Source organism: Myiozetetes cayanensis, unplaced genomic scaffold (assembly GCF_022539395.1).
Source record: "Myiozetetes cayanensis isolate MyiCay16 unplaced genomic scaffold, myiCay2020 scf1, whole genome shotgun sequence".
Taxonomy (NCBI): domain Eukaryota; kingdom Metazoa; phylum Chordata; class Aves; order Passeriformes; family Tyrannidae; genus Myiozetetes; species Myiozetetes cayanensis.
The window spans coordinates 42,356,695-42,374,918 of NW_026086604.1; the positions used below are offsets into that span (position 1 = coordinate 42,356,695).

The 18,224-nt window shown below is 39.2% G+C and overlaps 1 protein-coding gene across 7 annotated transcripts in view; it reads left to right on the forward strand.

Annotated features, from left to right (window-relative positions):
* Window positions 1-728: 728 nt before the first annotated feature.
* Window positions 729-18,224, forward strand: part of LOC126635733 (ras-related protein Rab-10-like) — a 31,364-nt gene continuing 13,868 nt past the window's right edge. For all 7 annotated transcript variants that reach the window (XR_007627779.1, XR_007627781.1, XM_050307231.1 and 4 more), the window contains exons 1-4: window positions 729-928; window positions 6,886-6,946; window positions 9,061-9,199; window positions 17,199-17,288. Coding sequence is in view for 5 of the 7 variants with exons in the window: in XM_050307231.1 (XP_050163188.1) it covers window positions 757-928; window positions 6,886-6,946; window positions 9,061-9,199; window positions 17,199-17,288 (462 nt within the window). In the remaining 2 variants the exon portion in view is untranslated. The remainder of the gene's footprint in view (window positions 929-6,885; window positions 6,947-9,060; window positions 9,200-17,198; window positions 17,289-18,224) is intronic.

Genomic DNA, 18,224 nt, shown 5'->3' on the forward strand with positions numbered 1-18,224 from the left:
AATGGATCAAGGGTTGGACTTGATGATCTCAGAGGTCCTTTCCAACCCAGCTGATTCTGTGATTCTATGATTCCATGATCTACTGCTCTGTGATACACGAACAGATCAAGGAGTTACTTGAAGGGTCGAAGATGACAATATAAAACCCCATGGTGAGTCACTGCAGGCCTAAATAGACACAAACGTATATTAGCACTTTTCATTCAAATATATCCCATTCCTAAATTTATGGCACTGGATGAGTTCTATGTGCACACTGACAAATGGCCAAGCGCCTTATAATTTGGACAATGTGGGATTCTGGTAAAAACATCCAGACATATATGCAGCAAGTCTACTCTGTGGGTACAGATTTTTTTATATTTTGGGTTTTTTGGAAGTTACGGGTCACTTTGACTGTCAGATGAGAACAAACTGAAAGCGAAAAAGAGGAAATTCTTAACACCTATTTCCTCTATCTCTGTCTTTAGCGCTGGGAAGCAATGCGAAACCAGACTGTTGATTTCTGTACTTCACGGGGGAAGCGTCATGGGCGTTGTGAAAGTTCCCTCTTTCCTCCCCGGTGACGGAACTTCATTTAAAAAAAAAAAAAAAAAGGCAAGCAGCTCGTTTTTGCATAATTTCATAACCCTGGTTCGGGGCAGTGGCCGAGCCGCAGCCTGAGGAGCTTCCCTACCCTCTCCCGCCCCGTCCCGTCCCGCCCCGTCCCGTCCCCCGCCAGGCCCGGCCCGGCCCGGCCGGCACTCGGCGCCCGCCATGGCGGGGCCGGGGAAGGGGCCGGGCGGTGCGGAGGAGCCGCCGCCGCTGCTGGTGAAAATCGTGATGGCCGGAGAGTCCTGCGTGGGGAAGACCTCCATCGTGCGGCGGTACACGGAGCCCGGCTCGCCGCCCGCCGGCACTGCCGCCACCTCCTACTTGGCCACGATCGGTGAGTGACCGCTCCGTGCGCCTCCGCCCGCCACGCTCCCTCGCCTCGCCCTGCCCTCCCCGGCTGCCCGCGGCTCACACACGGCGCTGTCAGCGCCGCACTGCCCGTCTGGGAGATGTCAGATCTCCCTCTGATGAGCTCTGCTCGTGTCCACCCCCGTCCAGCAACTTAAACCTTTGCCAGGGTGTCAGGACATGTGTCACCCAGAGCCACTGCAGAGTGCTGGCCTGTTACACTGGCCTTGCTGTTCATCTGGGCTTTGGGAACCTACTCCCGTTTGAAACTTGGGAAGACAACATGTTCTTACTGTTCCCTTTGCCCTGCTGCTGTACACTGGTGTGGGTGCAGAGAAAGCTGTACAGAACCACAGAATCGATTAGGTTGGAAAAGACACTCTGAGATCATCAGGCCCAGCCTGTGACCGAACAGTGCCATGTCTGACCAGTCCATGGCATTAAGTGCCATGTCCAGTCTTCCCTTAAACACCTCCAGGGACAGTGACTCCACCACCTCCCTGAGCAGTCCATTGTAATGTCTAATCACCCTTTCTGTCCAATCTAAACCTCCCTTGGTGCAGCTTAAGGCTTTATCCTCTTGTTGCCTGGGAGAAGAGGCCAACCCTGACCTGCCTACAACCTCCTTTCAGATACCAACCTCAAAGAGATGTCAGATGTCAGTAAAATGCCCAGTTCCTCCATCTTTCAGAATAGAAAGAGATTTAACTTTACACTAATAATTTTAATGGTATAAAGTCAAAATATGTACTACTGTAGGTAGCTGCATGCATGATGATTAAAGATTAAAGAATAGCCATTGATGTGATGGAACTAACTAGCCCTGCCAGACCGTATCCGTTCTGTGCTGTACCACCATGCTGCCTCCTCCAGCACCACCGCAAATGGGGAATGATGGGGAACTTCCCACTTCCTTGGTATCCCAGCCCCACAAGCTAATTGTCCACATGCTGAAACCCGTGTCATCAGCAGGCAAACATGTTATGTGTATGCAGTGGTTTGATTTGCTGTGGAGATTTTCCCAGTTTTTGCCTGGGAAATTTTGAATTTCTAAAAGTTTGTGTGTATGAGTTGTTGTTGTTTTGTTTTTTTTCATTTTCTTTGCTCTTGAAGAGAAGACTAAAGTATGCCAGGAAATTGTGTGTTCCTGCATTTAGGATATTCATGGCTCTTTTAAACATTTTTCAGTCTGGGAGGAGTTGGCTTATCTGAATTAGATAACAGACAGTAGCTGTGTCAGTAGTTGGTCCAGGAAATACTTAATGTCCATGAGATGACTTGACCTGCCCACGTGAGAACAGCTGAACTTTAAACCACTTTTTATTTTCCTGCCTGTTCTTGCAAAACATTTTTTGAAACCATCATGAAAAAGGAGGGAAGAACACAACTAACAGTGAAGTTGGGAAATTGATCCTCATAACAGGCAGCTTGTTGCCAGGTTTAGCAAAGAACCCCCAAGGAATGGCCATGAAAATAAACATCAGCTTTATTGATGTGTTTTATACTGGGACAGAGATTCCTCACCATGAGGTTATTATTTTGAGATTTTGGTCCTAACTCAGTTTACTGCAGACTCAAAACCTTTTATACAGTGATGATATTAAGAATATAGTTTCCAAGTTATGACTTAAACTGTTTCAAGGAATACCAAAGATAATATGAGTTTTTGTGACAGTTATGGACTGAGATTAACTTTGTTAGTTTTATTACTGACACCTATTATTGAGAGATTTAAAAACTGTTTATGTCAATGAATCATCCAGATGTGGTTTTTGTTACCTGAATATGTTTTTTAAGTTATTTCTGAAATACTGTGTTCCATTTAATTCCATCTTGACAGGTGTATTAGAGCTTAGACTTTGAAAGCAAATGGGATTGTGAGTGATGTCTTCCAAAAGAATAATATTGGAAGTGAAAGTTTCTTATTTTATGTAGACAGCTACAATGGAGAAGAAGCCCTATAGGTTGTGGCTCCTAATGTTGTAAAGGAAGAAGACACAATACAATGTTTTCTCAGTTCCTGATGTCTTCTCTCTCACTGTTGACACTATCAAAACAAGTAACTGTTTTTATCTGGATGTTTTTATCAGATACAAACTCTGTCAAATTATCCCTTTCTGTTGTGCAGCCTATTAAATGCTCATCTGCTGTTAAGTGATTTCTCACCTTACCTGTCCAGGTGAAAAGTGATTTGAGTAGAGGAAAGATTATCTCAGCTGTGCAGTGTTGCAGCATTCTGAGTTCATTGACAAATTCATGTGCCCCCACATTCCTTAGTGGCAAAGGGTCACATGCACAGAAGTTAAAAGGTTGTTGGAAGTCTCATTTCTGTGTCATCAGGAATCACAGATTTCTGTTACTAGGAAAAACTCTAGTGTTACTGCAGGGGAAAAAACCAACCACAGGTTTTGTAGTAGGCTTCCGTAGTAGTAATATTTTCTAAAATTATGTAGTTTATGAGAAAAAGCAAAAAATGCATTCACAGTAAATTTTCATTGAAGACTTTTAATGCATCGCTTAAACACTCAAGGCTGGGTGCCCTTCCTCCTCTTCAATTACACAGTTCGGATAAATTATAAGCACTTATAGTTTTCTAATTAAACTTGTACGCATCATAAGGCGGATGCATTGTATTATGAATAGACTATAAAGAATAAATGTTTTTGTTTAAACAATGGCATTGCATATAAAACCGTAGAGAAACTTTATGAACAAAAAAAACCCCTTCTATACCAGTGAACAGAATTGTGATCTCATGAACTGTGAGGTTATTTTGCTGTATTAGTGGTGGCTGTGGTCCTGCAGCACACGTGTTTTCTTTGAGAAGTATTTCTGCACAGCTCTGAGTCCTCTCAGTTCTGTCATAGTTTAACGTGGTACAGCTTCAGTATTAGGAGTAAAAAGTCTGTGTAGATGCCTTGATACTTACTTTAGAAGGAAATAAAGTAGAGCTAATCAGCAAAAACGAACCGTAGTGAAGGTTTGTGTTTACATCACCAATGGCATTCCACGTCTTAATTCCTTTTTTTTTTAAAAGACTGGATTTTTTTGTCACTTACTATTCTGTTGAACCATCTTATCCTATGAGTTGCTTTTCTTAGCAAACCAGCAATTGTCATTACTTGTGACTGCTCAGATACCACACCACTTCAGATACTTCTTGACATGTACAGGAAAAGAGCCTGATACAAGTAGTACACCAATAACTAGTAGGGGTTAAGTATGGGTAGAAGTAACACAGTGAAAATTCAACCCACAACATCTCACTGGGTGCTTGCCCAGTTTGGGCACAGGAGCTGATAGCAACTGCTCCCCTGTTTCTGGAGTTGAAGATGGTGTATTGACAGTAAGTGAGCATTCATCATCCTCTGCCTGTGTTCTCACTGTTGCATCCTGCTAAGCTGCTCAAACTCGTGTTTTCTCTGGATAGACATATTTTTTGATCATTTTCTGTCAGGAACTCACCAGCTCTGTTGGCGTGAAAAGTGTATCGTCATTTCTAGGCCAATTGCGAAAGACCTCTTTGAAGAGGACTTTTGCAGATAGCCAAAGCCTATTTTATAGATATTGAGGGAACAGAGGGGCATTTCACAGCTGAATTACCCTGAATTACAGCTGACTATTTTTGTGCTTTTTAGACCTAATTGCTATAAGGTGCATCAGTCCTAATATGTGAATATTTGTTCTTTGGAATGTAAAGAAAAGAAATTAATTTCATGGCTATAAAACTTGAAAATAACAACTAGAATTTGAACTTGCACCCAGCATACCCCTTCTTGGTTTCATTTGACAGCCTAAAAGAACCAAGTACAAGCTGTTGCATTCCAATAACATTTATCTCCAGAGCCGTAATCAATGCTCGCTTTGTTATGTTGATCATGTTGTAGAACACGTAGGCCTAAAAGCATCTGAAATCCGTGAGCTGTCTTTGGCATTGTGGTTCTCATTTTTCTTTTCTGTCTTTGCAATTTGCTAAGTTTGCTGGAAATTTCATATAAAGGCATGAACAATTCATGCATGCAGAACATATTGACTTCTGTTTTTCACTAACATTCATTGACCTTTTAGGTCAATAAATTTTGAAGTTGACTTAAGAAGTCAATACGCCTTATTTTAATTTAGATTAAGTTTTAGTCTGATTCAGCATTCTGCTTCCCTTTCTATAAATAAATTTAAAAAAAGCTTATAGCAATTTATTATTAAAATGTATGTCAACTAAGAACTTTCTCATATAGGTCTGGGAATCCCTGTCTGGTTTACAATTTTTTGCTGTATTCCCAACTCACCATTTGAAACTGATGTTTCAGCCTCCCAGTGTGTACCCTGTCCTTCTCAACATCAATTGTAGAAAATGATACAGATAATTAAACAAAACCATGTGAATTTCAGGAGCAAATGTTTTCCATCACATTGGAATTTCACCTTACATGAGCAAATTTGACTTAAATTACATTTCCACCTGACATTATTAATTCCATCAAGGAAGCTTTGTGTAATACTAATTACAGATACCAATTATACTATTTCATCCTTCCATTGAAGCTTCAATGAAAACTCATCAAGTGAAGGACATGTTTATCATAATAATTTTTTTAAATCCACCTCAACTCCCGCACCACATAGACACAAAAAATGTTAATGGCATCAGAATCATGCATGTGAGAGTGTACTTGTCAAAATTTTGTGCACAATACATCTATCAGTACAAAGGAGGAGAACATTTCCTTTGTTGCATTTTTTAGTTTGCTGACATGGATACTTTCCATTGATAAATTAATTTGGCAGTCAGGTTCTTACAAAAATCAGTACAGTGGTATTAACTTAACATTTCTGTGATTTTTCAAACTGTCTAGGTCTTTCAAATGACATTACTACAGGTGAAAAGCCACTCTGATGTAATTTTAAGGAGCTATAGTATATCTTATGGAATTTTGACTACACAGTATGGTCAGCCATTGCAACGTCACCTTAACTTCATTTACTATAATAAACAAAGAGACCCTTATTGTTTTTCAGTGGAGAAAAAAGCTATCAGAGAAATTACCAAATGTTATTTCAAACTTCAGCAATAAAGAAATAGGGGAAACAATGATTGAAAGGTGCTACTCTAAGACAGCAGCTGATAGCTGGCTGATTGTAATATTGAAACTAGAACTTTAGCAGCCCATAAATTCAGGTATAATCTACTGCATTTGGAGTACTAATTTGATAATATAATGAAGGAAAACACTTAAATTACAAGGAAAATAATTTTGAGTAAAATCTGTTGTCTATACAGAAACAACATACTGCACTGATTTCAAATGTTAATGCTTGCTTTTAGAATTCTGGATCTGTGATACATGGTGATTTAGGCTGTAGAGACAGTCCTCTTCATATTGAATTAAATCCAGTGTAAGTTTTGTCTTTGTGTGTAATTAGTACAGCCAGCTCCTATTCCTGTTCATGTAACCCTGGATACTTTTTTTAGGGATTTGGAAGTAAGGACAGAAAAGTGGCGTTGCACGTGTAATGGCTTTGTAAGCAGGTCTGCCTTCCCATTCAGAGTTGCCATGCAGTTGAAAATCACCAAGATATTTGCACCATGTGTTATTGTGCACGGGCCATGAAACTGCTGTCACGTGCCTATCCATGGAAATACCTACTCGTAGTTTTAGAGTATCTGCACCTTTGCTTTGGCCTGCCCCTCCGTTGCTTGGTATTGGCATTGCTTTGTATTGTATCTGTGCAATGTATTGGCACATAGCCGCTTTCACCACTGAATAATTTCCTTCTGCAACTTCCATGTTGAATGTATATGGTTGGCTAGTTATTCTTTGTTTGGTATTGTTCCTTTTCACTTTCTGTTCAAAATTGCATGATAGCTAGAGATAAGAAACATCATTCAAAGGGAATCCATGTTAGTGTGAGAAATGTTACAGATTTTCCTTTTTTTTCTTTTAGGCATTGATTTTAAAGTAAAGCCAGTAATGTTTAATGATACAAGAGTGAAACTTCAGATATGGTAAGTTTTAATTTGTATCACAAATGAGAGCCAACTAAATTGCATTATGACCTGAAAAATCTCATCTGCTTTTGATCGTATGTCTCCCTAACATGCAAACGTTCCTGCTAGGTCATTTTAACACTTGAATTTAGCCTAGGGGAGCACATTTTTTGCAGCAACTACTTTAAGTTTAAAATAGGGTTGTCCCTGGGTTGCTTTAACAATAAAACTTGCCAGCATACAAACAGTGCATGATCTATATGATCTATATTAAGCATATTTAATTGTATAGGAATATCGAGGGAAGTGACAAAGCAAGAAAATTTTACATTTCACTGCCCATCAAATGCATGTTCAAAAGCATTACCAAGAGAAAACCACTAAGAGGAGTCTCTGAACATACACTATTTTTTGGTTTGGAGGCTTTTCTAAAGAGAGACAGCCGTCTCTCCAGGCATCCAGTACTGAATGCTATTTATATTTATCGGTATTTAACTTCTCAAGGAATAAATCTGTACATGAATTACCTGACCATTATTAGATCTCAAGCTTTAATACAAAAGTATTGCAGGCTTGTTTACAGCTTTCTTAAGGCATAATTTTGTGTGGGAGTCACTGCATCCCTGTATTTTGTTGATTTTTTCCTGAAACCTGTCTTCCATCTAAACCAGATTACTGTTTGTGTCAGAGTTTACATAGGGCTTGTCAGAATATGGGGATGTCACCTGACTCCTGCAATGCTTGTACTCCAGATTTCTTTTTATCACCTGAGTTGTGTTGATGTCATAGTTCTGATTTTAGCAAGGAATTTTTCTTTCCCTTCCCCCTGCCGTGTGTGTGTGCTCTGTATATGAGCCATCAGGTGAACAAAGGAATCGTTTCAGACCACTAATGGCTGAGATTAGTCTCCTTGACAATGAAGGGGGAGGAGTTGTGGGGGGCTGGTGTGTGGCTGGAAGGAGATGGGGAGGTGTGGCTGGGGTGTGTGCCGGTGAGGGGACGACCTGCTGCAAGCTGCAGAGCTGCCTGGTTTCGTCTTTCTTCCTGTCGGAGGGCAGTTTGCTGCTGTTCTCTTCTCAGCTGTTGCTGGCTGCAGGCCCTGCTTAGAACTAACCCTAACCAGCTGAAGTTCGTGAGTTTTCTTCCATTGGGAGAACTTTCTGTTTTATTGCTGGTTTTTTCCTTCCCTGCTTCCCCCCTCCTTTTTTTCCAGTGTGGGAAGGGAAGGGGAATCGAGTTTTTTTGTTCTTTCTCCGATATACCCTGGGGAGTGTTGTTTTTTTCCCTTTCCTCCAACCCACCTGGCAGCAGCCAAGGATCTCACAGCGCCGCCTGGTGACGGGCACTGGACATTACAAGTTCTACTCCTCCAGTGATCCAACAGCGCCACCTGGTGACTACAATAGGGCACTACAAGTTCTACACCTCCAGTGACCCAACAGCGCCACCTGGTGAATGGTACAGGACATTACAAATTTTGCATCTCCAGTGACCCGACGGCGCCCCCTGCTGACTGTGGTTGGAACTGCACCAAAGGGTGCAAGAAGTTGAACTATTTAATTTTCCTTTTGCCAGTTTATCGGTTTGTTCTTGAAGGGGATTATTGGTGGGTATAGGAGTATTGCTTGGTTGTTTTACTTGGGTTTTTTTCGTGTTCCTGTTAATACACACATACCTTTTAATAAAGGGCTGTTATTTTCCCTTTTCCATAATTTGTTTTCCTTCAATCAAAACCTCTTAATTTTGGATTTATAATTGCTTAGAAAGAGAAGTTTGGGTCTTTTCCTCCTAATCCATCCTCAGCAAAAGACCCTTGTCTCATTTAAACTGGGACAGTTGATCATAATTATTATGTAGATAAAGAAGCAGCAATGGACTTGACATTATACTCAGACTTCAGTCACTGGTTTGGCTTCCTTAACAGAGTTGTATTATTCAGAATAAATTTCCAGTGTATTTCTTGTAATGCTGTGTCTCTCTTCCATATCTTTTATTGTTCCTTTCACATTAGAGTATATAATTCAAAATTTGGACAATATTCCTTAAAGTGATTTTTCTTGGGATTTATGCATTTTGATCATCTTTTATTGGTTTGTTTGTGTGTGTGTGTGATTTGTTGCAATTTCTTTCAGGGATACTGCTGGCCAGGAGCGATTCCATACACTTAGTACTAGCTATTTCCGTGGTGCACAAGGCTTTGTTCTTGTATATGACATCACAAATCTGAAGAGTTTTCAGAGTATAACAATGTGGATGCAAGACATATATGAGGTAAATAGATCTGTCAGTCGTTGATCTCTTAATGAAAGTAATTAATGTGTTGTTTTAAATGACTGAATGAGATCTGTTCTTGTTTCTATATGTTTATAACCAGAATTTCTTGCCTTTAACTCAGCATTAGTAGTATTACTGTCATCTGAAACTGGAACAAAATGTATATTATCCAGGACAAGCCCATGGTGATGCAGGAGTGTTTTCTAAAGTACTTCTAAAACATTGTGCCCAATCCAGCTTTGTGCATGCTGCGTTATGATGCTTTTGTCACTGGAGTGACTACACAGAAGTCAATCTTCATGAACTCATCCCAGGATTTTAATTGGTTTCTGTATGAAAATTCCATATCACAGCCAGTTATTTCCCTTTTCTATTTTCATTACTGTAGTGTAGTTACCTTATCCCAAGATCAAAGGAATTAAACATCCTCTTTGTCCTTGCTGGATATTCCTTGAGAGGATGATTTCAAGAGGGAGGAATTGGGGTGGGAAGCTGCTTGTTTAGCTCAGCTGCCTGTGGCGCTGCAGCCACAAACACGTGCTTTCATGTAAAATAGGAAGTGATTCAACAGCACGTGGCTACCAGACAGGGTAGTGTAGCTACCCACCTCCCTGCTCCTAAACATTGCCTCCTTTTGGAGCCAAAACATTTGCTGCTTTTGGAACTTGCCAAGAGCCCTCTGTGGTTCACTCTGACTTGCTAATGCAATAGAAAACTAAGAGAGCAAAAAAAGTTGGATCTTTTTTCTGCTCCATCAGTGAGTTTAAGAGGCTCATAGAATGGTCTGACACTTCTTGGAGTTGGTGCAAGGTAAACAGGTAGGAGAGTAGGAAGGCGAAGAGAGAAGAATGTGTGGGAACCATGTGAAGGGAGGAACCAGGGAGGGAGGAGCAGGCAAGCCTTTAGACATAAGATCATTCAGCTGCCTGTATTCCAAGTTTTTATTGCTAGGTCTCCCTTGTTCTGTTCTGTGTTAGGTAAAGGCAGGTCAGTTTTAGATCAGAAAGTTCAGCTGTAAGGGACCCTCAGTGACCATCTAATCCAGCTACCTGACCACTTTAGGGCTGACCAAAAGTTAAAGCACATTATTAAGAGCATATTCCAAATGCCTCTTAACTTGGCTTGGGGAGTCAACCTTCTCCCTAGGATGCCTGCTCCAGTGTTTGACCACCCTCTCAGTAAAAAAATGCTTCCTAATGTCCAGTCTGAACCTCCTTGGCACAACTTTGAGCCATTCCTATGTGTCCTGTTTCTCCATGCCAGGGAGAAGAGATCAGCACCATTCCCTCTTACTTCAGGGGGCTGTAGAGAGCAATGAGATTGCCCCTAAGCAGTACCATGGCAGTCTGTAGTTAGCACAGTTGTGTAAGTTAGCATGCTTGTGTAAGAATCCAAACAAGGTAGTGCTCTTTGTTGATTAAAATCAAATAAACATTCAGGCAGTGTTTTTAATGCTCTTACAATTTGGTGGGAGTATGACATGGTGGATGGGAGAGTTCATCTTGAGAAAGTGGGTTTGAAATAAAACCATCAAACGCATCATTTTCTCTCTTCACAGCTTCAGTATACAGCTGAATTAATGAACTACACATGGTCATATATCCAATAATACATACAGAAGGTATCTCATACTCTTGGTAAAACATTACATTTACATTATCTCATTATTAACAGCATTACCATGGTGACCTAGTACATCATTATCCTTGACCTTAGAACCATTTTAAAATGCCAACAGAGCCTAACTGCAGTAATGTGTTACTGAAGGAGATTCGATGGCACAATATTCTTACTGGCTTGTCTGCACACACTTCAAATTAACACATCTGTTTTATTATTTTGTTAAGAAAAGCACATATGCCCTTCTGTTGGGCAAATAAAAGCCAAACCTAGATATTCCATGCTTGTGTATTTTTATGGTTAAGATTTAACTCAGCACACAGTGGGATAGTATATTTACTGTAATTTGAAGCTGAAAATACAGATTATCCATATATATTCCAGTAATATCTATCTATCTATGCATATATCTATATACCTGAGTGTACGAATTTCTCTATAAAATACCTGTTTTTATTCACACTGGCTCCAAAGGCGTCATTTTGTCCTGTCATCTTTAATTAGATCAACAGGGTGATTGACTCGGTGTGCTATGGTGCACAACCATAAACAGCAAAAAAGTTTCAGGACTGTATGGCCAGGGTGGAGGGCAGGATGGGACTAGCTCCTGCAGCCACTGTGCAGGCTTAGATCTGCTTAAGTCAGTCAGGAAGTGACACCTGCACAAGCCTGCTTTCTGTTTGTGACACTTCAAAGCTTCCCTGTAAATGTACTCAAGCTATTTAGACTGTTTAATCTTAACCCCTGAAGGTACCTCATTAGTTTAAAGTTTAAAAAATCGAAAAATACTCAATCTAAACCAGTTTTCAGAAATGTAAATTGCATGATTGATTACACCAACCTCAAAACTAGCAATTAGTGTTGTAACAGAGCTAGATAATAATAAAAAATTTAATTTAGTCCTAGTGGGATATCAATTTCTGAAGCGTCTTGGTGGAAATATATGGACCCATTCATTGCAAAAGAAATGTTTTTAAGCAATAACTGTTTAAATTCAGGGCATTTCATGAAAATTAATTGCTTCCTGAAGGTCGGTGACATTCCCTGCATTTTCTTTGGTCTGTGAATGCCAACCAGTATTTCATGCCCCACAAATGCCCAGAATCAAAGTGGCTATTGCTGCAGCACCCTTTGAAATATGCAAGCATAGAGAAAATAAGTTTTAAAACAGAAAACAGATAGAATACAGGCTTCATTAAATACCAGACTAACAGATACTGTAAAACTTGCACCTGAACCAAACAGGAATTTTTGATACAGCTCAGTTATTACATTATGCTCTCATTTTTTAATTCTTTACACATAGAAATTTTAAAGTTTTTAAAAATCTGTTCAATGTACTAAGCCGTTTTTACAACAGTCAAAAATAACAGTCTAAGCAATTTAGCATTCTGAAGAAGTCCATTGATTTTATAAAAGCTGACCAGTCAGTGCAATTACAATCAGATTACCAGTAATGTTCTTATTATATTTCAGTTATTTTAAGTGTGGAATACAGCAAATTTCCTATTGAAACTGAATTATCGTTCAAGGAAATTCAAGACAGAAATATGCTGCCATATCTGTATTGCTGTAAAATTTGTATTCAGAACTAGAGGAAACAAAGTAACATGACTGTACCTAAAAATCTTAGTAGAAAAATATACTCACCCATAGATTAATATCTTAGGGCATTATTGGCATATCCAATACAGGTATATTGGATTTGTAATACACTCATTAGGACCATGATAATTGCAGGAAAATTACTTGGAACCTGAAACCTTTATTTGTTTGTAGGATTGCAGGGTATGTGCAATTTATTAAAGTGTTCCTCTTGTCTTGTGACGTGGCTTTTAGCTGTTGTATACACCTGTTCTGAAAGGTTGATTCTGTTTGGCCTTTGAAAATTAAGTAGAAGCATCTGTGTACCAAATCCATTTGCAGAAAGCAGCTCTTTCTAGGATGTTTTGAACAAGATTCTGACAAACATTGGCAAACAATTCCTCACAATAGAGTGGTCAAATGCTCAAACATTGGTGCCCAAGAGAGCAACTCTTAAAGGACACACTTAAAACACCATTCAACAGGGCCTTGAGAAACCTGACCTGACTTTGAAGTTGGCCCATCTTCAGTCAGGGGATTAGACCAAATGACTTCCAGAAGTCCTTGCCCACCTAAATCACTAATGAAATACATCAGCTTTCTATTTGTCCTACCTGAAGAAATGACCTCTCAGCCAGCATACAAACGGTATGAGTGTGTTGTGTTGCTGACATTTTTGCATAGTGCCTTTTTTTGGTTCAGTTCATCTAGTGCATCTGGAAGACTGGACTGTCTTTCAGTATTTCTTCATCACACTTAAATAAAAGCAGCACAGCAAACTGCTGTACAAATGTAAATTAGTTTGACTTCAAATTCTTCTGAGTTTTTCTTCCTCAGGAGGGAAAGCTTGATGTCAGAAAATTTAATTGTTCCAATTTGTAGATGAGTTTGTTGTTATGGCTCTGATTAGAACTTAAAATTCTTGTTCTTGTCACTTTACTAAATTAGTTTATGTGGGATTAATTGGTTTATATTTACTGCAGTCTAAGTTTGCTAGTAGGCAAACAAATTTTATCATTTATTTATTTCCACTGAAGTCCTGGAAACCAGTCATTTGTAACTGAGGTCATAAAGTGGCACTTAGAAAAATGTATAGAAAGAGACATGTATGGGAATCATAATATGAACATTGCCCACGTGATACTGTCAAAGAGACTGTGAGGGCAATCTATTCCTGATAACTTGCTCTTCAGTATTACAAAGGGTAAGTTTCTACTGTCATTATCTAGTGAGTAGGAAGAGGAAACTTCCCAGCTTTAAGGCCTTCTCCAGCCCTGCCTTCATCTTGCTGTTTGACCATGTACATCTTCATCAGCTGTGAAAAATTATATTAGTACTACATTTCTGCCTCATATACAAACTAATTAAGTATTCCCATAGTGTATTTATCATGTGTGGGTTTCCCTGTTTGGACCTACAGACAAACTTCTGTTCCCTTTTCCAACTGTCTTTAGTGAGTGTCAAAATCATGCAGCCCTTCACAACTACACCCTGGAAGTGTGGTGGAGGGACAGGGTGGTGTTTCTGGAAGATGTATCACTGGATAGATTGGTTCATACAACAAGGAGTCTGGAGGAGCTTGTAAGCATCACAGTCAGATTTCTGCAGGGGTGGTTGAGGCCAGCCCTTCATGGTCGGGTCTGTGCTCACCATTTAAGAGGTGAAAGTATCGTTTCTTCCAATAACCTGTAAGTATAGATGTGGTGTCGTTCTTTTACAGTAAAGGTATCTGCTGCTTTTCATACTCACATAAACTCTGGAAAATAAGAACTGCAGAAAAAAAAGACCTAACATTTGAAAAGAAAAAAAACCCCACCAGACAAATCACATACAGAGGGGACGAGCAAGATATTTTTTCCCTTTTGCATTTTTGATTTCTGTTAATAGGCATGTAGTCAGGCAGTGATTCGTGTATTTGCCTGGTTGGGTGCCCAGGCTGGGTGAACGTTAAGCAGAAGGGTGAAGGGCATGAGTGGGTGTCCCCTGCCAGCAGGTCGCTAAAGAGGCTGTGGTGCTGTGGTGCAAATGTCCAGTGTTCTGAGTCCAGTGTGTGGCAGAGCTGGGTTTGAGGCTCTGTCACTGCTCCCTCCCGTGGCCACTGCTCGGAGCAGCCTGGCTCCTGCTGCCGCCAGATCCAGCTGCCTGGGAACCCAGCGGAAGAAAAACCCTTTTGCCAAAACCTGGTGACTCCAAGCTCTCCCAAACACCTCAGAAAACTTGGTTAGTCTCAATAAATCTCCTGACTCCAGTTTTTTTTGAGAGAAATATAGTGCTGATGTTTTCTTTTTCAAAATAAAATAGTGTAGGTTTTCTCCAAGTTCAGGTTGTTTTTATTTTAAGCTTCAATAAAATGTGAACTTTGAAATATTAAAACACAAGGGAAAATTGACAAAGTGTACAAAAAATCTGGCATTTTTGAGATACCAAAACAAAACTCTTTTTTTATAAATCTTTAAAAAAAATTTTTTTTGCCTTTATGAAATGGATGTAATTTTTAATAGTACTTCTCCCTAATATGAGGGGAAAAATGTTTCCTGAGTCTAGAGCTTAGTCAGTGCCGACTTGCATAGTAGCATTTTAACAACAGTAAAATAGCCATCATCTTTTAGATTTTGCATTTGGAAAGCTTATTCCTGAGCTATAAATAACAGAGTATGAAAATACACAGTGAGCTTTGGAAGCACTGAAGAGCCATATTTTTGGCCAATTCAAATCAGTGTATCCTTGCAGTTTTTATGCCAGCTGAGCACATGGTCAAACTTCTGCCTAGTCACTGACTTAATTTTTTAAGTCTTCATCTACATAGTCAGTTTTCAGAATCTAAAGTCGACATCATTTTAGTGTATAATCTTCAGTTTTCTAAATGCAAGAAACTGCAAGACATTATCTTTAAAAAAGGAGTACTTTGAGTGCTTTGGTGGAGGCTCCAGACAAAGTGAATATACATTAATGCATTATATTGATATAGAATTATTGGTTATTTGCAGAAATAAATACTGATTGGTAATACTGATAAATAATTACTGAAAGGCCTGGTACCTCTGACTTCTTTAAAATTTTGTTATTGTTTGAAGCTGTTTAGAATAAACATTCCTACTGCAAAAATTTGTGCTATTTATACAGAAATAAAGTTGCAGAATGAGTTCAGTGGTTTTGTATGTGCAGTATGCAAGTATTACCCTTTGACTTTAACTTCAGAGTAAAGTCAAATGTCTCTCATAAAACGTTCATCAACATTCATGCTTCTTTCAAATGAAAAGTTGATTTGTGATGAGATTAAATTGTCTATTTACCCTATTTTGGGACTGATTTATGTGATTTTATGTAGAATAGCCATTGACCATAATGAGTGAATCTCCAGTGCATTCTGAAATGGCCAACATTTTGATCTGTTAATCTAGGTTAGACTGATTCACTATTTTAGGCCTGTACTTCCTACTCTTGTGTTAAGTTTACTTCATTTTAATACTATGTTATCTTGAACATCAGGTCTGGGTATGAAATAAGTTTAGCTGACTCTAAGAGGAAAATGGATTAAAAAAATGAAATAGCGTTCCCTAATAGTAAATTGTGCCTGCTGCTGTACTCTTCAAATGAGGCAACGTAGTTGTAAAAGTACAAATAGACTAAAAATAATGATTCTCTCATCCTTTACTGAATAGAGGTTTTTCTCTGCATTTCTCTGGAAGGACATGCATGCATATGTGAGTGAGCTTTCAGCAAGATGATTATGAATGATTCTGTCTTATGGCAAAGTTATAAAAATTAGGATGATGGATGATGACAGAGATCAGAGGTTTCATCAGTGTCCTGGTGGAGAGAGATGTGCAGCCTGAGACCAGGCTTTTTGAGTCATCAAAGAAGCTGTGTGAGCATGTGCCTCCGGAATAAAAGCCATGGCAGTCAGACCACGTTAACTTCAATTGCCTCTAAAGTGAGACCCTCAGCTTCCTCCATTTAAGCACCAAAAGTGGTTTTAAATATAATGACTTCCACGACAAATGTCAGTTTTCAAATTCACATGCTGTTGCAGAACTGTTCCCTTTCCTTGTCATTATTCCAGTCATGCATAGTTACAATAGCTTATCTTAAAATAACAGTGATGTAAAGAACCCAGTGCATTTCACAGTCATCATGCACATGAGCGGATTAGAGGAATGAAGGATGGAGACAAGGTCAAAAAGGTAGATTTTTCTTCCTTTTGGGATCAATGAGGTTCTTAAATTTTGCTTCATTAAAAATCTATTGCCTTCTTCCTAGTGTCTTGGAATAATCAGACTTTTATGTTGAGTTAGAACACTTTGAATGTAATTTTACTGTCTGTGTGCAAAAGTGAAGTACAGAGAGGTGCTCTTTGAGGTGCAGCAAATTCTTTCCTTTTAACTTGTGAGTGCTGGATGTAGACCGGAGTCATATGCTAATCCATGGATCTATTACTTTAGAGAGGGAAGTGTCTGTGAATTCAGGGCATTTCCAGTCACTTTAAAGCCTCAAGATGGAGCACTCATCAGAAGATGGTGCCCATGCACCATATACTTTATATCTTATGAAAGGGGTTGGAAATTATACACAACACTTCTAAGTAGCTTTTTTCTGCTCTTTGCAATCATGCTGTTTCATTCCTAATCCCAGTAACTGATGGAAAATATTTCCACATATGAAGGTCAGGACAGAATTTAGCCTTTACTTTCAAGAAAGTGAAGTGCTGAGAGTTCGTGTGAACTGAAGGTGAAGGACTTATGTTGTTTGCTTTTTTCTTACTTGACATTTATTAATGCTGGTTCTCTTTTAGAAAGCAGGTGATGAAGTGGACGTAATACTGTTGGGCAACAAGTGTGATAAGGAGTCAGAACGTGTAGTTCCAAAACAGAAAGGAGAAAAGGTATCATTGATACTTTCTTTGGAGTCTCCTGAGTATCTTAGTGTGTGACTGTGAGCTGTTAAAGTGAAAATGGTAAAAAGCTCCTGAATCCCAAAAATTCAAGTAGGGATTGCTCCAGAAGAACACTTGTGGAGTTCTGGAGATTTGGGGGCTTTTTTAACATATGGGTATAAATACATTAAGTAATTCCTATCTTATCTCTTTAGAATACACTTTTAAAGGATTTTTTAGAGTGCACTTTAAAAGTTTTAGATGCTAAAATAGAAATCTTGTATAGAGTCTGCATTTTCAGAATACTGTTGTAATGTGGAATATTAAAATGTAATACATTCTGCGTAATTTTTCTGGTACCACCCATCAATAATCTTTTTGCTACAGTCTGACTATAAAGAACTATTTTGGCAGCCTATGCAAAGTGATCTGCATTTTCTATGAATAGCCCTAAATAAGACTGGACAGGTACTGAACATCCAGCTCCACTAGACCTAACTGTGTATGTGTGGTGCGGCTGGGACTACAGTATAGTTTGTACCTGCTGAGCATGGTTAGGGGAAGAACTATTATTAAGTGGAGAGTGCTGTTTTAAAGGCAATGAGCAAATTACTTTCACTAAGAACCAGTGAGGAAATTCAGAAGCCATGCTATGACAGAAGAAATTTTGATAATAACTAAATATTGCAGGGGAACATGGCCTATGTACAAGTAAATTTTGCTACTGCAAACTGTGTGCATCTGTTGTCTGGAACTCGGAATTAGCCCTCCTATTAAGCTTTCAGGCATGGTGAGTCAGGCAGGATGTTCAAAGAAAAACACATTGATGATATCTTGCCAATTATATAGTCCCAGATTAGGGAACTTTAAAAAAATAACATCACCTCTTTGACAGCATTAGAGTCTTGAAAGTTCATTGTTTGTATGGCAGGTGCTTTCAGTGTT